General features: G+C 37.2%; 1 protein-coding gene across 35 annotated transcripts in view; it reads right to left on the bottom strand.

Moving 5' to 3' along the window:
- The window catches only part of PTPRD (protein tyrosine phosphatase receptor type D), a 1286084-nt gene that overhangs the window by 70514 nt on the left and 1193542 nt on the right, over positions 1–22028 (bottom strand). For 14 of the 35 annotated variants that reach the window (XM_041120674.1, XM_041120673.1, XM_041120675.1 and 11 more), the window contains 3 exons: positions 17920–17934; positions 15403–15515; positions 3957–4054 (listed from right to left, as the gene is read on the bottom strand). In XM_041120674.1, the coding sequence (XP_040976608.1) occupies positions 3957–4054; positions 15403–15515; positions 17920–17934 (226 nt within the window). The remainder of the gene's footprint in view (positions 1–3956; positions 4055–15402; positions 15516–17919; positions 17935–22028) is intronic. The other 21 variants (XM_041120677.1, XM_041120684.1, XM_041120679.1 and 18 more) reach the window with 2 other exon arrangements.

Below are 22028 nucleotides of genomic sequence, written 5' to 3'. Positions count from 1 at the left end.
GCCCCTGTTCTCCCATGAAATCTGGTATTCAAGGTAAAGTTGTGAGAGAAGTATAATGATACAAGTCTCCACTGTTCTCACGATCATCCCCTCTAAGAGCTGAGGTAGCAGAAGCCCTGAGGAGGACACTATGAAATAGTTTCTGAAGACTTGCAGAAGTAGGAACTCCTTCAATCAAAGACATCGAAGCTTAGAAAAGTTTACACAGCTGGAAGATGGTCTACACTGGAGAATACACTCCTTTTACCACATCATAGTAATGAAGGAGTTCTATTTTTTTCTTTTTCTTTTTTTTTTTTTTTTTTTTTTTTCCCTAAGATTACATAGTTTATACTGTGCATATTGCTACTTACTTTTTTGCAATACCTCCTTTCCCAACTTACCACATTACCCTGGACATTCCTTCCAGAACCAGAGTGCAGAGAGATGCGGTTTGGAGTTATTATTTCTTTAACAGCAATTTCAGATTCTTTTTCAACTAGTTTTCACACAGCACAAAAAGGAACGTATTCTTAGGGAAAAAAAAAACTCCACACTAAAAAAAACCATTTGGTAAACTTTGTGTCAGATGAATGGAGAATAGTGGGTTGAGTTTAGGGTTATTTGAAGAAAACAATCCTGTCTTCTCTCATGGTCTAGGTCTACAAAGAAGTTTTCCTTCACCTTCCCTAGGAGGGTGCAAGGAAGTTAGGGGGTTTCATTAAAAAATGATGCCAGAGGGTATAAATCAGCAGAGGAGACAACATGTAGATGTGTGTCTTCTGTGAAAGAACTTTTTTCTCTCTTTTGGAAGTAATGAAGGGACAGGGAGGTTTCTGTCTGTCTGAAGAGAAAGTGGGAACAGGCAAGGAAGCGAAACTCTTCCAAAAGGAGAAAAACAAACTTGTATGGAATTTTGATCAGAAATTTTGATCAAAAGGCAGTGGATGAAACAGGAGCAAGGATGGAACAGGAGCAAGTATTCAAATACTGCTGAACAGCCGTGCATATAATATGTGTTTGAGTTGTGAAACAAGTAATTCTTTTGAAGTGGCAAATAAAGTAAGGTGTGCTAAAAAATAATTAGAACATCCTTTTGAAATGGAGCTAACCTCCTGAAAGAAATTCTACGAGCTGGATGAGAAGTCAGTGTTCATCAGGATATTATATATATATTATTTTATGGTATCACAAAGTTGTCTTAACAATTGTTGCGTACTACCAGTCTATTTTTGAAGAATTTCATCCATGCAATGTAAGAAATTCCATAAAAAGTAAAATGAAAGAATGGAATGCCAAGGAGGAAAGGGCATTATGAAAACAAAAATTTCATCAGTGGTAACTGATGAAAAATGTTTGTTTCCCCAAATGGGAATTAACTGGAGGACTTTATTACTATCCATAAAGGTCAGTGGTTTCCTGCTGCATGTTATACCTTTAACTCTTGAAGAAGAAAAATACCTCTTTTTCCTTCTGTGCCATCATTTCAAATGCAATCTGAAGTGATAATAACTGGACGGTTACCATCTGTACTCATTTCTGCCTCAGAATCAGATAGTTGCCTTTAAGGGACATTAGTGAGGACTGCTGCTGAAAGAGAAGGTCCCAATACCCAACCACAAATGTTCCCACCAGCTCTCTTGTGCTGGCACTAGAGTTCATGCAGCCGTGTGGTGAACTAGTTCAGGGAATTGATCCAACCAAAAACAGCAAAGAAAAATAAAACAATTAGTTTTCAGCTGAATCTATTTCCTGAGATAATCCTTGAACAGCTGCACATGCACTAGTGCCAGGATTGGCACAAGAGAGACAACAGGAATGCACAGCCAAGATAGGGAGATGACTTACAGTGATCATCAAACTGCAACCTTAGTCCACTGCCTAGACCAGAACATGAAATCAAATAGCATTGCTTTTCACTAATTCTGTTTCAAAATGGATGAAACTTGCACTAGATGGAAATGAAGTGGTATCTCTAAAGCTGGGATTTAAAGACAAATGTTGAATCTCCTTGGGCAAAGCAATGTGAATGAAGCTTGATGTTGACCTACAGTTGCCCACATTTTAATCTTGAATGTCTGATCACTCTGCCCCAGCTGGTATGTTTTGTAACAAAAAAAAAAAAAAAAAAAAAAAAAAAAATGTGAAAGCTGAGCTGTTTACACAGATTGTTGAAAAGTTCTGGAGGGACAGATACTAAGAATTTAATGATTTAATGTATCTTCACAATGCTGTCTATAAATGGTTAAGATTATGTCCTCAAGATGATTTTAATGAATTAAATAATAAAGGAAGCATAAATCACCAAAACTTTTAAGTTATATTACAGCATAAGAAGAACCATGTCATCTCCACAACATGCTCAAGAGGTAGTAATGGTGTATTTCTTTTAAATGGAAGTTATACTATGTTATATGACTTGTAATGACATTTTTTATTTATTAAATGGTATTTCCTACACAGATATTCCAAGGAATCTGCCTAGAGTACAACAGGAAATGATTGTCAAATTTGTACCAAATGTTAGCTTTTTTTCTGGTGAACATCCTGTTACATAGATTTCCCTGTCTGATTTTTTATATGCTACAATCTTTGTACTTAAGAACACAGGATTTACACATAGAACTGTGAGGAGATACTCCCACATGTTTTGTGATTGCAACAATAAACAGCAATCCTGAGATGCTCTTCAAACAAACTTATCTTCATGAATTGTTGAGACTATATTTTCCTTTTGAAAACTAATGAGATTCCTTTTTAGAGCAGTCTTAAGGTCTTCCTGAACAGCGCCTTCAATTAAATAATAAGCAATTGTAGTTCTCTGTCATAGTAGTTAGTATTCATTTCTAAGATTTTCTGTCAAAGCTTTTTAAATACATTGGGCATTTACAGGTTCTCTGTACCATGCAGTCACATGTTACTATGGAACCAACATGCAAAAGTCTTCTTCAGTGTTTTTTATTTCACTGTCAGTGTTTGTATGAACCTTCAAATGCAAAGAATGTGCAGTCCCTAAAAAAATGAGAGTAACATGGGTTTTTACTCTACCATGCTAACAAAGTCTTGGGGAGTTTTAAGCAAAGATTAGTGACACAACAGACTATAAAGAAAATACTCTGCCAGTGATCCCTCCGGGAGCTGTTAATACTTGGATCACTGACACGACTGCCCATAGCTGCTCTAAAGAAGCATTCTTTTTCTGATGGTTCTGTGCACAGTTCATCCACAGATTTTTGACAATCTTGGCATTGACAATATTGGCATTGAAGAACAGCTATAATTTGCTCTGTTTAATGGATCGCTATCTAAATCCCTTTAGCCACAAATTAATGACATGAGAGCCTGTTACTCTCCACAGCACCAATGCCTGTCTGGGGAGGTATACTCCATGGATTACTGACTAGGTGGCTTGTAAATGATTACTCTCTCCGGTTAAATTCTTTCATGTTCTTATAGACCATCATTCACAGATTATGAATGTGGTATTATTGACAGGAAGAAAATACAATGTCTTGAAACTGTTATATTAGGAAAGACACCAGGCAATTGCAAATTCTTTTAATACATGCAAAATTAACACAGTGGACTGTAACTTCTTTGGAGCTTGTACTGTATATGTTCTGTCAACATACACATGAGATTTTTCAGATAATCTAAGGATCTTTTAACTGCAAAGTATATGGATGTTTGTGTATATTAAAAAGAGCAAATGCTGTATCATTCACACACCACTTCAAGTATGTGCCCATGGAATCTGCCTGACATGTATCCTTATAAAAAGAGAATAGATTGTTACACGCAAAGGAGCCACCTCACCAACGTAGTCATTTTACACAGAGAGCTCTTTTATCATGGTTTTAATATCATACAAGACTGGCACCATCAGTCAGGGTGGGTACATATCAGAGAAAAGTCTAGGGAAACAGAAAGCATGACGTGTTAAACAATTTGAATAATGAGAAAGTGGGGAAAATTACCTCATACTCCTGTGAGAACTTCAAATTGTCATTTGCTTTCAATCTTTCAATGTGATCTGCAAGTTCCAAGATAGGTATTGGGGGATGACTGGCCATACCTGTTGAACAAGAAAGAAGCACAAAATTTAAAGTAAACTACAGTGATGGCATTGCTCTAAAATTTAGAAAATGCAGTAGTTAGAATGGCTAGAAATGTGTAAGTAGTAAAGATGTCATATGTGAGAGAAGCAGGCAAATAGTTTGGTTACTCAAAGCAGGACATGCTCTGGATAGATGAGCTCTGAAGCCAAATTAAAAGAAGTCACCAAGCATATTCCCAAAGCTAACATTCCTAGTGTAGAGGAAAGAGTTACTGTGATATGAGTCAATGAGGTTAGCTAGGCATGGAAAAATGAGAGAGTTAGACCTGATGTCGACCTCTGCTTTGAGTAATGACTCTTAATGTCATTTCAAACTCCTTCTCCTGCACTGCATGAAATGGAAACTCCATTGAATTAGATGAGGAAAGGTGAGCTGAGAAACAGACACTGAAAGAGCCCTAAAGGGGAAAGAATAGTGTTTTGACAGAAAACAAAGTGACTTATGCATAATCAAGAAAAACGAACTTGAAGAATGAACGTTACCGAGGTAACCTGACACCTGAACCTGCAAAGGAAATGGTAAAAAACCAAAGAAACCTCAAACCAACATAAAAGTAACTTATAAAATAAATTATAAAAAATGAAATGGATAGCTTGAGGATTAATAATAATGTATCAAGGTCTAGAAGACAAACTACATATTCTGACTAAATTAGAAATACTTAAATATTTTACGAAATTTTGAGGTGAGTGATATTCACATGCAACTATGAATGACTAGAATAACATGCACCATTGCTTTTAGACAACAGTCACTGAAGACAACATTGGACATCAGACAATTATAACTTCAAAAATGTTTTCACTAGTAGCAGATTGTAGAGGCAGGGGTTGTACAGTTTGGCTGGACACACATACTGACTGCACTAGTACCTTAAAACATGCTTAATCTGAAACCCCATTTATCAACCCCTAAAAGTACCTACAATCTACTTCAGGTGTAAACATCTTTGTCCACTGATGAAGATATTGAGTGAAAAAGAAGAAGACCTGGGAACTGGAGATAGAGATGGTTGTGGAAGGGAGTATAGGGACAGAAAGGCAAAAGGACAGAAAGGCAAAAGAAAGACAGAAAAGATGTGGGGTCAACTAGAACAATCTGCCAGCTGAAGATTTGCCAGGCAAAAATTTGTGTGTTTCACACTATTAGTCTTTACAACCCTTCTCCAAAATGCTTACATTCTTCTCTTCATGCTTTATACTATCACACCTAAAATGAAAGTGAGTTTTCAATTGCTTCTGGGAAGAAATCAGAGCTGGCTAGAAGAATTAACCTAGTGAACCCCAGGATCTCTTGAAATTACAAAGATAAAATAGTGATGACTCAAGGGGGCTCAAGCTGGAAGCCATGTTACACAATGCAGTTTGCTTTGTCACCGTGAATTTCAAGAGCATGCCTAAGATAGTTAACTTGCATTTCCTGTAAATGTAGCTGAAAATGACCATGTGGTTGCAACACAGTCACACCATAGCATGTTTTTCTTTTTTCTTTTTTTTTTTTTTTAAATTCTTATTTTATTTTTGATTCTTTGACATTTCAGGCATCATACTAGAGTCCAAAATAATGTCCGGCAGCACTGGCCCTAATTCTTCTGACCTATACATATATATTTATATATTACCTACATAGCACATCTGTGATGGTGAGACATTATTTAAAGCAGATATTAAGGAAAGCTGTCAGTCAGCTAACAAAGCAGAATATTCAGATATAATGGGGAGATTTCTTACAAATTTCAATTAAAAAATTAGTCCGTAAGTACTGATTTATTTGAATCAGTTCTGGTTGTCTCCCATTTTCTCAGAAATTTCACTTAATAGAACTTTGATATTCTCAAAATGAGTGTGGGTGACATCTAATAAACACACTGATTGATCCAGATCAAGCACCCCTATGGAAAATATGTGAGTGAAAAGGCACAAGAGAACTCTAGATTGATCCAGAAATGGAGGTGGACTGATGTACATCTAAAACAGTGCTTGAACAGAGAAAATAATAGACAAAGATGTTTAGACCTTTTCGAGCGAATCGTGGGAGAGAGTTATTATCATATAAGGACTGAGTGGTAGTTTGGCTAGAGAGGGAGGACACAGAGCCAATCAGGGAGGCGTAGGGGACTGAATTACTGCTCAAAGCTGTAAAAAGTAAAAGCCAATCGGAAATGGGAAACAAATTAGTAACAGCAGTAGATCATCATAATCAATCAATCTCGTACATACAGGCACTTCAGACATGCACAAAACAGCGTCTGGAAACTCAACTAAGAAGTCTAAAGGTCCAGTTACCTTACTGTAAACTTAAAGGACATAAAACCAGAGAAAATGAGACCTGGTCATGAACCTGACTAAACCACCAGCTTCATGAACACAAATCTCAATAATTAGCTTACTGTGCAGGAATTTTTTTTTTAAGATGCTGAACATCAGTTCTTTTTTAAACTATTTTTGTTTGTATGTTCCACTATATGCCACCTGACATTCCTAAGGGGAGATTTCATGTTAAACACTTTGTGCAAAATGAAACTTGACATAAAACTTTCTTTTCTAAGGAAAAAAAGGAACTACTTACAACTTCAAAAATTGGCAAATTTTGACTGCATCTAACCCCTTTCTCCACAAATCACTTCAGGCACTTATCACTTGGACACATAAACTTTCTTCAAATAATATTTTGCAGTTAACTTACAAAGTGAAGTAATTACATTTGGTGTATTTTCATATTTTAAATATGCTCTACTGAGATGATAAAAGTACCTACTTTTTAAAAGAACTGCTGGAGGACTTTTGTTATGTAATCAGTCTATGAATCGTAACGAGCATCATAACAGAATATGCTATGAATGAACATTTTAAGATCTCATCATATCTCATGCAAAAGCGTGAAGCTCCTACTGAGTGTAATGTGAGCTGCATGTGAACAGCAGGTGTAGAACTTGACTCAACCCACCAGCTAAACACACTTTTTGTGTCTACAAATAAGAAAATACACTTATTTGCTGACACATCTCCACATCAATCAACATATGCTATGAAAACACAAAAAAATAAAGACAAAATACAGCTAAATTACAACAGATCCTGTGACATGCTAGAAAGTCAAAAGAAAAACCATGCTGAAAACATGCTTTCAAACTTTCTTTAAAATAAAAAAAGAAAGAGATAAAACCACTTAAAAACTCAAACAGAAAAAAAAAAGCCCAAACCAAAAACCACCACATGCAAAACACAGCTGAAATTGTATCCATAGGAAGTTTTTATTTCCAGATTTGGTAGAAGATTGCCAAATGCGGTTGATCTTATGCAGCCAAGTAGTAACCCCTCCACGTGAATTAAATGAGAATGTATGGTTTAATTACAGTGTAGAACGATCTTCTGATTAATCTGCAGTAAATACATGACTAAGGAACATGGGATACCATATGTGCCACAATTGCAAGAAAAAACTGAGAGAGCAAGGTCAGAATTCATCTGCATATTAACAGACATTAAACCTGTTAAGCATAGTCCTTTACTCCACTGAAAAAAGTGGTGTTTTGGCCTTGTCGTTAGTGCATTAAATTAGGATTTTGTTTGTTGTCAGGGTTTTATGATAAGGGCTTTTAAAAACATTTAAGAAACACACATTTATTTACAGATTTGGACCTGTAGGTTGACATGCCCACAATAAACAAGAAGGAAGTGAGAAATTAAACAAAGTGCATGGATGCAAGTATGCAGACTACAACCTAGATGAACTGAAAATGTGACACTTTATTTTCACAGAAATTTCTTTACGAGTTGTATTTCATGTCCACATTGAATTAATACTCTGTGATTTTAAAAGCTGATTTATTACATCCTCATTTTTCTTTAATAACACAGAATACCCTCCAAAGTACCAATCTATGTTGATTAAGATGTTGTCCCTTTACAGAAAAAGGAAGGAATCAGTAACAGTAGTTACTGTTACTGATACTTGCCCTTACCAAAAAGGTAGAAAGAAATACATACTTAAAATTTGGACATGGAAAATGGAAAAAATGAAAGATGACCCTGATTCAGTAGGAATTTGGCATTCATGAATATTTAGCAAGGATGCCTTTAGTATATTTGACAAAAAAACTACTGTTACTTTAAAATTTCTTTTTCATACAGTTAGAGCTAAGCCAGACAGTGATCTTACATCTTGTGTACAAAGCTAAATTTACAAGATTATCGCTAGAGAACTATGTTGTTGTTCTGCAACAGCTATTATAAATTAGTTATCAATGTACACATAATATTGCAAAATGAAGTCACTTTAATTCCAGAAGCATTTATGTTCTTCAAAATTAGATTAATTATTCTGGAATGAATGTAATTTCTGTTCTGTATCAAAGACTTAGCTCTACCAAGCAGCCCTAGGGGCTCTGTAGCCTCACAGCAGAAGCCCCAGCTCTGAGTGAGATGTAAAAGCCGTCTACACTGAGAAAACAGGAGACCTAGTTTTCAGACCCTGATCTAAAATTGTTCAATACAGTAACATGTCGCAAAACCATTGGCTAAAATCCAGAAAAAAAAAATATTACTTTTGTGAGGAGCAGAACTTTATATTTCATCTCCCAGCTAAGCAGATTTTGATTGCCTCTAGGTTTGACAGCAACCAAGTGGGATATCAGAGAAGTGCCATTTTTACCTCTGAAACTTATACCTCTTTTAGGTGTCTAATTCCTTCATGTGAGTCAAATTCACATGAAGAGCTATATGTAGGATTGCTTACTGTGACAAAGCTATTCCAGTCTGGTTTTGCTATGGAGACAACCCCAGTACTTCCTTCAGCATTGTCATGATTCTCACAAACAGAAATTGTGTGAATAAACTTTCTGCTATCTTGCAGGACTAAATCCAGACATCACTTTTCCCACTTTTGTTATTTGCACCTTTTTCCTCTGGACCTGTTTTACCGTTCTTCTGCCTTATCTTGGAAATAAGTTAGTGGAACTTCCTTAGGAACTCAGGGAATAATTGTTTTGTGAGCACTTACTAATCTAATAAAAAAGCAGAGTCTTTATTCAGAGCTGTAATAATTCTATTTATTATTCTTGTATTTCAGAGTATCTTATTTAGTTCATTAGAGATAATGAGATAATTGTTTAATTGGCACCCAATTACACAAATTACTTGTAAGTGTGACACATTTTATACTTAAATGAGGAAAAAAACCAGTCACTTTTGAGGCATGACTCAATTTAGTTCTTTGCCTGATTGGCAGATTGAAGTCTTTGCCTGAGCCTTGGGTCTCTCATAACCCACTCAAACCACTTAACATCAGTTATTTTCCTCTATGTAAAACAGGGTTTCTTCATTTGATGAAACCGTTTGTGAGGACATAATTATTACTCCTTCCCTACTTTTACTCTCCCATGTAGCATAGAGACTTCTACAATTCACACACCAGGTTAATGATTTTAATCACTTATTTCACAGGAAACTTGTAGCATGGGAAGAATGGGACTGACTTTTCCTCAGCTACTCCAGTTCCGGAAGAATAACAGACTTATAAATAAAATCCTGTATGCTACTAAGAGATTGGGTATTGTCATGCTTACCCAAAGGAAACTTGGCACAGCTGTGACCCACTGACTGGCATTTGGGCTTATCTAACAAATACACATTTTTGGATAACACACACGTGAAGGTGCACAAGTCCATGGGACCTGATGAGATGCATCCGCAGGTCCAGAGGAAACTGGTGGGTAAAGTGACTAAGCAACTATCCATCCTATCTGAGAAGTTGTGGCAGTCCAGGGAGGTTCCCACTGACTAGAAAATGGGAAACACAACCCCCATTTTTAAAAAGGGAAAAAAGGAAGACCTGTAGAACTGCTGGCTAGTCAGTCTCACCTCAATGCCCAACAAGATCATGGAGCGGATCCTCCTGGAAAATATGCTGGGGCACATGGAAAATAAGGAGGTGATTTGTGACTGTCGTGGTTTAACCCCATCCAGCAACTAAGTACCACGCAGCCGCTCACTCACTCCCCCCCCACCCAGTGGGATGGGGGAGAAAATCGGGAAAAAGAAGCAAAACCCACGGGTTGAGATAAGAACAGTTTAATAGAACAGAAAAGAAGAAACGAATAATGATAATGATAACACTAATAAAATTACAACAGCAATAATGAAAGGATTGGAATGTACAAATGATGCGCAGTGCAATTGCTCACCACCCGCCGACCGGCACCCAGCTAGTCCCCGAGCGGCAATTCCCCGCCCCCACTTCCCAGTTCCTATACTAGATGGGACGTCATATGGTATGGAATACCCTGTTGGCCAGTTTGGGTCAGGTGCCCTGGCTGTGTCCTGTGCCAACTTCTTGTGCCCCTCCAGCTTTCTCGCTGGCTGGGCATGAGAAGCTGAAAAATCCTTGACATTAGTCTAAACACTACTAGCAGCAACTGAAAACATCAGTGTTATCAACATTCTTCTCATACTGAACTCAAAACATAGCACTGTACCAGCTACTAGGAAGACGGTTAACTCTATCCCAGCTGAAACTAGGACAGTGACAGACAACATGGCTTCACTAAGGGCAAATCCTGCCTGACAAATTTGGTGCCCTTCTATGATAGGGTTGCAGCATTGGTGGATGAGGGAAGAGGAACAAATGTAATCTACCTGGCCTTGTGCAAAGCGTTTGACAGTGTTCTGCATGACATCTTTGTCTCCAGATTGGAGAGACATGTATTTGATGGATGGACCACTTGGTGGATAAGGAATTGGCTGGGTGGTTGCACTCAAAGAGTTGCAGTCAACGGCTCGGTGTCCAAGTGGAGACCAGTGATGAGTGGCATCATGGGTTGGTATTGGGACTGGCGCTGTTTAACAACTTTGTGGGCAACACGGACAGTGGGATTGAGTGCACCCTCAGCAAGTTTGCCAATGACACCAAGCTTTGTGGTGCAGTCAACACACTGGAGGGAAGGGATGACATCCAGAGGGATCTTGACAGGCTTGAGAGCTGGGCCTGTGTAAAACTCATGAAGTTCAACAAGGCCAAGTGCAAGGTCCTGCACGGGTGTTGGGGCAAACCCAAGCACACATACAGGCTGGGCGATGAGTGACTGAGAGCAGCCCTGCAGAGAAGGACTTGGGGATATTAGTGGATGAAAAACTGAATATGAGCCAGTAATGTGTACTCACAGCCCAGAAAGCCAGTCACATTCTGGGCTGCATCAAAAGAAGTGTGGCTAGCAGGTCAGGGGAGGTGATTCTTCCTCTCTACTCCACTCTCATGAGACCCCACCTGGAGTACTGTGTTCAGCTCTGGGGCTCCCAATATAAGAAAGACATGGACCTGCTCAAGCAGGTCCAGAAGAGGGCCATGAAGATGATCAGGGGGCTGGAACACCTCTCCTATGAGGATAGGCTGAGATTGTTGAGGCTGTTTAACCCAGAGAAGAGAAGGCTCTGGGGAGACCTTATAGCAGCCTTCCAGTACTTAATGGGCGCCCTACAGGAAAGATGGAGAGGGACTCTTTAACAGGGAGTGTAGTGATAGGATGAGGGGTAACCATTTCAGACTGAAAGAGGGTAGATTTAGATTAGATATTAGGAAAAAATTCTTTACTGTAAGGGTGGTGAGGCACTGGAACGGGTTGCCCAGAGAAGCTGCGGATGCCCCATCCCTGGAAGTGTTCAAGGCCAGGTTGGATGGGGTTTTGAGCAACCTGATGTAGTAGAAGGTATCTCTGCCCATGGCAGGGAGGTTGGAACTAGATGATCTTGAAGGTCTGTTACAACTGAAACCATTCTATGGTTCTATGATTCTATGATATGGACATGGGATCTTGTTCTCAGGGGTAGAACTGCGGGCTATTCCAAATGTCACATTTTTCTATGAAGTTACTCTATCCAGTGATGAGTGAAGCCATAGTTGAATTTGATCCTTCCTGGACAAGGTAAGATAGGAAACCCTTTACGTAAATACTAGATTAGTGAAGAATGAATTTCTGTATTGACAAGACAAGAAAAAGTGAAAGGAACGCAAGACATTTGCTGTGCTGGTAGTTTAGACTGTGGATTTTTATGACACCTTCATGCTGAATTGACAATTTTACAACAAGTACAATATAATCGTGCCTAAATCCATTGCCTAAATATCACCAAAGATAAAGTATTGCTTTCCCATAATTTTTTTCAAAAAGTTATACCTAACCACCTGTATTGGGAGTATTTTGTACTTGTGGTTACAAATTCAAATTTAGCACAACAAGGGTTTTGCTTTAAAATTATTTTGATAGTTATATCTGATCAGACCTTTCCTTACACAAAATATATGATTGGTAGCATTTTTGGAAAGAGGCTATTTAGAAATCTTTGAAAGTATTAAAGTTTATGACAACCCAGAATTTTATAGGAGTGTCTCATTCACCTCTCCCAGTGAAAACTGGCAATCTGGATATGCCAATGTAATTTAAAATTTTCTTCTCTAACATTTCTTCACATCATGGATGCATTATAAACTTTTTTTCCCCCTCCCACTGGAAGCAACTGTTGTGCCTGGAAAGCTCCAAGCAAACTGCGGATGCTTTCATAATCTAAATAAATAAATCATTATAATAACAATGATGTCAAATCATCTATCCCGATGCAGTTTTACTGACTTGGCATACACTGATTATTAAAGTACATTCACCACTCTATCATTTATTTTCTCTGTAGGCAATCTTCAGAAATGGTAACATCTTACAGAGTAGGTAAGGCCATTGCATGAGGGTGACTGCAGATGTCTCAGTAAAAGAAACCCAAGACATAACCACATCAGCCCCAATCCTTTGCCTCAGCTGCCTGCTTTGCCCCAGCAGTATCCTACTACCTGTTTCTGCTACCTGGTAGAAAATAAAAACCACAAATCTGAGAGTAAAAGAACAACAAAACCATCAAAACTGGTATCCTGAATGTACAGTCTTTCTGTAGTTTCCTCTACATTTGTCTTGAAAAGCTTTGTATTGCGTGTTATTTAATGGTGTGTTACTGTGTGGACTTGGATAAACATTCCAGCAGGATCTAAATATCTAAGTTAAATTCAGCCAGACGTTAATGACATGGTAGCCCTAATTGAAGTTAATGTGAGTTAAGAGAGGTTCTGCTTTTACTAGCCCAAGAACTGTACCTTGACTTCACTGGGGCTAGGATTACATATTAAGGACATGTTAATTAGCAAGTGTTACACAGCAAGAGACATCTCCTGGGGGAGGAATTTTGTCCTTGATATTTGGTTACATGCTGAGTAATGTAACGGCCTGACCTGTGCCTAGGAGTCTTAGGTGGTACAATAGTAGCAAAAAAGATCATAATTTGATTTCTGTACTATATTTTTAATAATGATTTTAATTTTCCATTTTGTGAAAATGTTTACAGCAAAGAAAAAGACCTCATAGTAGAAATGGATTGCAGATGTTCTGCTCATCTAGCTTCAGAGAAAACTGCAAACTTCCCAGACAAACTATAGCACTGCAAGGAAAGGTACACTTCCATTCCTCTCCAGTTCTTTTCAGATCAATGAGGTGGAATTATGGTGTCTACAAGTGCCACAAATTCTGCCATTTCTTATGTAAATTCTAAACATTCTAAATGTAAATTTAGAATTAATTACAATAGATTAATTTTATATGTAAAGTTGTTAAGACTTGGCAGCATTTTTTTTCTGCCCACATTTTATTTCAATTTATGATAAATACTAAATGGATAGGTAAGACTCCACATCTAAATACATGGGCAGCAGACAATTATGCTTATATACCGAGTTATTAAGCCATCCACTCTATTCAGTATATATATGCATACAGATAATGACTTGTTTTAGGCATAAGCTAAAGTGCAAGAAACCACAATTTTTCTTTAGATATTTCAAAGACTTGTATGTATACTTCTATCTCTGTAACTACCTTTAAAACTTTGTATGAAAGTGCTGGATAACATACAAAACCTGTGCTCAGTAAGGAGGAGTCTACATTAATATTGCAGTCTCAGAAACACAATTGTGGACCAAAACTTTCAATCATTTCCATTTACTGCACTTAGGTTCATATTGTAGAGAGGTCCCAGAGCATGTCAACAAGATTCCCATATTCAGGTGAAACTAAACTAGGAGATGACTCCTGAAACACACCTAATTTTCCCCAGCTGCTGAAAAGCATTCAGTGTACTGGAACAGACTAAAAAAGCAAGACTGGGGTAAAACTCAAAGCTCCAGACTCTTCCCTTTCTACCTCTGCCATATGCATACACTGTGGATGGCACCAAATGGTCTTTAGCCCCAAATTCATGCTCTGCAGATTTACTCCTGCTAGGGCAACACTATCCTAATATAGACACTGTTTAGAAGATCAGAAATGAGATTTGCAAGTTCAGTTAACCCTTCTGTAATATTTAGTATGTCAGCTTCTGCAGCTAATCTCTCAACATCTCAAATACTTAATCTCCTGCCTTTATGAGCTTGAATTCATTATTTTTCGTACTTAATGTAATAAATTTGATAAACACAAGGCTCAGGAAGATTCAGTAAGTAATTAGTATCAGACCAGGACTGTGTGCAATCATGTTGTACTAGAAAACAAGTATACTGGAATACATCATGATCAAAATAAAGCCAATTAAAAAAAAATAAATCGACTTATAAAAAGGTAGTAAAAAAATCAATACTATTTTACGTATTTCTCTCCTGGTGTTTCTTGACTATCACACCAAACAGCTTTAAGAAAACAGTACTTAATAAATAAAACAAGTAAATAAAATACTTGGAAGTATGTTGCTTCTACCTTCAGAACTACTGACTTGTTAATATCCTCCTTCACCCTAACATATAGCCTGATTTTAAAAGACAAGACTATTTGTCTAGTTAGTATTTCTTTTCTGTGTTGTAATTTGCAATGTAGTGAAACTCCAATGATGTTAATGGATTACCTGATGATGCAGTAGATAAGAGGGAAGCTTATTTAAAAAGCAGCAGCTGTAAGAATGTTAATAAATACAGGGATGTATATTTCCCAATAATCTCTTCTAGTATTGTTAGGTTTAACTTGGAATTTTAGCACATAAAACACATCCATACAACATATGTGACTTTGGAGTTGTCTTTACAGAACTTTAATTTTGTTTCATGCAGGATTTTTCTTTAAATAAAGAAATTACACATTTCCAAAACTAACAAAGAAATACGTTGTGCAAAAACTCATAAGCAATCAAAATATATTTTTATAAACAAGCAATCTTTCTGTTCTCTAACAGCACCACTAATCAGTTTGTGATCACAGAGCTCTCACTAAGCTATTATTGTCTCTTACCAGGTGTTTGAAAATTAAGGCGTCGCAGCTCCACTGGGTCTGTGGGATGGTGAGAGGGGACCTCCTTGCTGTTTGGTATGCTGCTCTTTCTAGAATCAGATTCAGCCCTCTTCCTGCATGGAGAAGGTGAATACAAGTAAACATAAGACTGAGGTGTTAGCTTGACAAATAAAGGTGCCTGAGTGTTTAATCATTATATTCTAAAGGTGAGCTGCTTATTTCTGAAAGAGTGTTTGATCCAGTGCAAAGGTAAAATAATTATGCATGTTGGGTAGGGCAGCTACAATTTCCAATGACAAAATGAATCTAAATATAGTAAAGTCAGAGGGACAATAGTTGCATTCTGCCCTAGACTGATCCTTTAGATCATCATTCTGGGCACGCAAATAGTTAACTATTGTAAGATACAACATAAAACATACAAAAATTCACACTATCCCAATTTAAAAGCTAGCTAGTTATTCCTTTATTAAAAAGTAGCCAATTCTTGAGCCTGTAATTAAAACCAAGCATGCCAAGTTATTATAATTGAATACTTCATATTTTATAGGCACAGCTCTGCATTGCTTATAAAAAATAACCTGCATTCTTTGCATACTTTCAATATGACATAGAACAGTACAGAAGACACCTATCCCAGAAGACACCTATTCCTTTAACTTTCTAGGAAGTAAGAATCTGCTCTGTTGCCTCTCATCTCTGTAAGAGCTGCACTACACAGTCTTCATGCATCTGATCACACCTATATATTCAAGGCTCAGTTTCTGTATGAATGTTTCTGAGCAAATTAAGATTTTCACTGCAATTATAGTACTCCTGTCAATCTGTCCAAAACAAGCTGGGCAAGAAAGGAAAGGAAGGAAGGAAAGAAGGAAGGAAGGAAGGAGAGAAAGAAGAAAGAGGAGAGAAAGAAAGGAAGGAAGGAAGGAAGAAAAGAAGGAAGAACTATGGAGAACTATGTTACATGAACAGTATCTACCACTCTGCATTTTCATTCAGGAATTTGGAAATTTAATGCTTTAATTTGAAGTGGAATCCTTATTCACTAGTCCTCTGTGAGTTCCTGAACAAAAATGCGAACTGATTGATATTCTTCAGGTAGTATAAAATGAAGAAGCAAACAGCGGCAAAGAATTACTTTATGAAAACAGAACTGAGATGATTTTAAGGCTTACAATAGCTAAATCTTTTCCAGGTGTCCAATATTTGCTCTAACATACCACTATTGTTGTTTATTTTTTCTTTCTTTTATTCTAATTGACTTACAATACGACAATGCTAAATCTGTTATTATTCCACTGAGCTCCCCTCTTAAAAATGCTCCAACTGATTTCTTGCTATTCTTGAAATGATGAACACCTGGTGGCATTCAAGAAAGGTGCATACAGCAAGATTCAAAGACTATATAAAGAATCCAAACAGCAACATCTTGCAGGAATTATTTGAAAATTACTAGTCGTAGTTTTTATGGGAAAAAAAAAAAAAAAGTGTTTTGATGTAAAAACATTCCATCTGTTCTCTGGTGAATACCTTAACACATGTATTAGCTTCTCTTTAGTGAAGCAATGAAGACTTAAACCTGATTCTTCTGGTTTTACTCTTTTTAAAAAAATTATTATGGAGAAAGTTGAAATTCCATTTTTACTTTTGATTCTGACTATCTCAAACTCCTACCACAGTAGCACAATGCCCTAGTGTTCTTTCTTCTTAAGCAAAGGTGTGTGATGCAGCTTTCAAGAAGTATTTTTATCTGTATTTCCTTCTACTGAAGTCTAGGCATCAGTGGAACTGTCCAGAGACAAGATTCATTTACCTTTTTTTCCACTGCCAGTAGTACTGGGCAGCACAATATCATACTAATCTACTAAAAGCACTAAAATATCTTCTAATCATATATCTGAATATTTTGAATACTTCTAGGACAATAGAATGGTTTATTATTAACCATTATTATTATTATTATTCTCAGGATCATTCTGGTTTTCTTGTACCTTTCCAGATTATACAAGACATCACAATTCTTTCAAATTATGCAATGGTTTTGAGACAGGTGGGAAAAAATCCACAAAGGATAAATGAGATCATCATATCATTTTCACTTGTAGAACTGTAAGTCAGCACTGAGGCTACGTGTATGGAGCATTATGGAGATTTAGAGCAGCTAACACTTCAACCACAACCATGCATTCCTTCAACAGCTTTGGTTATAGCAAAGAACCACTGTTTTAACTTCATTAAAACACAAATAAAACCATATGTACATCATACAGCTGTGCCGTCTCTTGAAAATGTACCTCATGGAGACAAAAAAAGCAGTGAAACTTGGCTGCATATGTTACATTACTTTTCAGTGCTGTAAACAACATAACAAATCTTTCAGTTGCCTTCATATTGATAGATTACTGTCTACATTCACTTAGATTGACAGATGCTTTGTCTTAGATAATTATCATAACTTTTTTTCTTTTTCTCTCCTTTTCTGGATTAAATGAAGGGTGATTACTTTTCACTTCTCACCTGTCAGGTTTACTGCTCCATTTTAATGCAGCAAAGAGGGGAGAAAAGGTGAAATGTTAGTTGACCAGCAGCAAACAGGGTAAGCATGACAACAGGAGATGCAAGAAATGTTGACTTATAGTAAAGATATATAACTAAACCAAATTAAGAATGACAGTTCATCAAAATATCTAATGCTTGGGAATCACAGAATAAATGGAGGACACAAGTCCAAAGTGAACCTTCTTCTGCTGGAAAAAAAACGTGTCTTTTAGACATTATCTGCAAAGCAGTGCCACCTCAAATTTTAGCCAGTGTAGCCAGTGAGATAATGGAGAATGGGTGTTTAATTTGAGCTATCAACGTAATGTTCACATTACATTGACAAATGACATCTCACTAAGATGTAGTTCTCCCTTACATTCTAATGAGAAGAGAGATGAGAGGAGGGAGGAGAGGAAAGATGAAAGTGGAGGGCAGAGGAGAAAGGGGAGAAAGGGAAAAGAAGAGGGAGAGAGAGGCAAGCGAAGAACAAGGTTAAGTACATGAGATACATAAGACTTGTACTAAAAAAAGAAAAAAAAAAACAACTTTTAAAACTATTTTACAAAACTAGGTAATAAAAAGGCAAGAAATTTTTAACAGCATCCTGGAAAGTAAGGTAAGCATAAATCATTCTCCAACAAAGTATTACACACCTTTTTAGATTTACATGGAATGTCACATACTTGAAGTCTACAGTGATCTATATAGATCTGTAGTAATCTATGATCTATAAAGATCAGCTAAACAAGGAAAATAATTTATCATCTCCCACCAACAGGTTCTACTATACACACACTGCAAATACAGTGTTTGCCTATCTTTCTGTCTGTCTGTTGATCATAATAAATAGGGGTTCTACAAACTTGTAATAGCCTGGAGTCTGCAATGACCAGATTACTCACATGTTATGAAAAAATCTTTATAGAACCCTCCATCATCACTTAAGATTCCCCCATTTTCATTTCTGTGCTTCTTTTAACATCTGTTTTTTCCTTTAGAAGCATGTTTCTTCTTATAGCTCAAGATTCAGCAGGTGGCCAGCAGGTTGAGGGAGCTGATTCTGCCCCTCTGCTCCATGCTGGTGAGACCCCACCTGGAGTACTACATCCTGTTGGAGCAGGTCCAGAGGAGGGCTGTGAAAATGATCAGAGGAATGGAACACCTCTCCTGTGAGGAAAGGCTGAGAGAGTTGGGGTTGTTCAGCCTGCAGAAGAGAAGGCTTCAGGAAGACCTTATTGTGGCCTTTCGGTACTTAAAAGGGGGCTTATAAGAAAGATGGGGACAGATTTTTTAGTAGCAATAGGACAGGGGCTAATGGTTTTAAACTGAAGGAAGGGAGATTCAGACTAGATATATGGAAGAAATTTTTTACGATGAGGGTGGTGAGACACTGAAACAGGTTGCCCAGAGAGGTGGTAGATGCCCCATCTCTGGAAACATTCAAGGTCATGCTGGACGGGACTCTGAGCAACCTGATGTAGTTGAAGATGTCCCTGCTCCTTGCACAAGGGTTGGACTAGATGAACTTTAAAGGTCCCTTCCAACCCAAACCATTCTATGATTCTATAATTCAGAGTGCCAAAATTTACTATGTTCAAAAGATTCAAGCTTAGGCTCTTGTCTTCTGAATCAAATAAAAAAGCTGCACTTTATGAGAGTAAACAACACAAAGTCTGTCAATATGGCTTTCATTTCTTTTCCCTGTAAATGGAAACCCACTCTGCAAACAAACCTGACTCTAGAAAGATCTAGAATGAGGAACATTTTACTCTTCATCAGCAAAAGGTTCAAATTAGAGAACTTGTGATTTCTTAAAAACCAGGAGGAATAGCCACATAAATTCGTATATTGGGGGGAAAAAAAAAAAACTGGATGAAAGGATGCTTCATGGGGACGTGCACTCCGTTTCTAGTTTGTCAGCTTCTGACATACATGGAACAATTTCTAGAGCTCTTTAACATTCACTAACTGGGTTCCTAACCATCTAAATCCTGTGTAACTGAACATGTATCACACATTCAAAAGAGAGTCAAAAGTACTTACTGTAGGTTTGCCCAAGCTGTAGGTTGCAGTTGCAGGGTAGGGCTTTATCAAAACCACCTTGAGATATAAACTGTGACTCAAACAGCCCTCATAATGGTTAGGCATTACCTCTAGGGGAGACCATCTCTTTATCTAGCTAAGTGTTTGCCCTTGTTTGAGATTTTGGGTGTAAATCTTACTATGCTCTATATTTTATTCCATGTTTGAACCAGCAAAAAAAATATTTTCTTGAGGGCAAGAATACAACCAAAAAGAAAGTGATGTTTAGTTAATTTACTTGGATCCCTAAATGTGATTGTTTAGATTTAAGTCCAATAGATTAAAGATCTGCTCCAAAATAATTGTTTCCCTTCCCTATGACTGCAGGGTGGCATCACTGAACTGGTCACTGGCCAAGTCAGTTCCGTTTGCCAAGACATCAACTCCAGCAAGGTAGGAAATTCATCCATAACTCAAGAAAAAAAAAATTACTGTCTGGATAGTTGAACTCTGGAACAGGCTGCCCAGAGAGGTTGTGGAGTTTCCATTCTTCGATATACTGAAACTTGCCTGGACATGCCTCTGAGCAACCTGTTGCTGCTGGCCATGCTCTGAGCAGGGCTGGGACGGGGCAATCTCCAGAGGTGTGACCCTTTGGTTCTGTGAATCTGTAAGCTCTTCTGCACACAGCACATTAATAGGCCTCAATTGTGTTGGATATTATATTGCATCCAATGACAACAAAAGGTACTCTTCAGTATTTTCCCCATCTATTACTCTTAAGTATTAAGCTGCAATGAGCTTTTGGGTATAGTCTAATACATGATCCAAAAATCTTTCTATGCAGTACCTTTGCTTTCAGATTTTAAGAAGAGTAAATGCAGAGGCAATAATCTTTATACAAACTGACTAACAAATAATAAAGGGGTCAAATATGTACACCTAATCTTTGGGACAGTTAAATATGTTTCACACCAACCCATGCAACTTATCCACACTATCTGTGATAGCATCTGTTTTAACAGAAGGCCAGACTTCTCCCCTTAAAATGATACTTTTAGAAACTGCAGTCATCCTTTCTGTACGATTGAAATTAAAATGTAAAAGTAATACTGTAAATCATGAGATTAGCAGTCCAAGTCTGTTCATAAAGGCTTCTATGGACAAAGGGAATTAAGTATAGTTGACCATTATTTGAGTTACTACCCACTGCACTTCAAAAGACATGGTCATTTCCCAGTCGTCTTCTTCCACTGCACATCCCTCACCATCATCTTTCCCTTTTTAATATTTTTCGCATGTGTTTTCATGTATTAGATATCCTCTATCCTTTGTTTTCTTCTCCCCCTATCATACCCGTTGCACTTATGCCCCAATATATCCTAGAAATATACTTGTAAAATTTCCTGTGTCCATGAGAATTTCTTGTTTTCCTACTTTTTATTGTGTATTTTTACCATGTCCAACTCCTGTAGCCACAGTAATTCCCTTTAACAGAGTTAACTCAGAAATTAAATTTCACTGTTTTCTCAAAGCACCATGCTAAATATCCCTACTGTCTTGTCTAGTTATTGCTGTTCTACAGACAGTAAAGCTATCAAACTCTAGCTGTTAGCTTGCATCCAGGTTGCATACTCTAGGAAAAAAAAATATCCAATGATATATTACCTTTTTTATAGAAATGACAAGTTCACAGAGGACCATAGACTGGCAAAACTGCAGTCATCATTTCTCAGAGGTAATTTGCCAAATCAGTGCAGTTTAACAATTTACAGCTTATAGTTGAAAATAGAAAAATAAATAATACATATGGACATTTTCCTGAACACTTCTAGTACCAGTAGTGAATAACAGATGGAAAACGTACCCCCCGTTTTCAGTGAATGACAATCTTTTCACACTACAGGATGAACAAATTTTACCTGCTCATTTGTGGAATGTGCCTATAATTTTTTTGGTAATAAAATCAAAGATTGTTATTACAGTTCCATAAAAGTAATCAATATTTCCAGAAGCAGTTACACATCTGCTTTATATGCCATTGTTTGGATTTGTTTTGTAGT

This window comes from Aquila chrysaetos, chromosome Z, assembly GCF_900496995.4.
Source record: "Aquila chrysaetos chrysaetos chromosome Z, bAquChr1.4, whole genome shotgun sequence".
In the NCBI taxonomy this organism is placed as follows: Eukaryota; Metazoa; Chordata; class Aves; order Accipitriformes; family Accipitridae; genus Aquila; species Aquila chrysaetos.
Note: the sequence above shows the minus strand (reverse complement) of the source record. Positions and strands in the feature narration are given on the sequence as shown.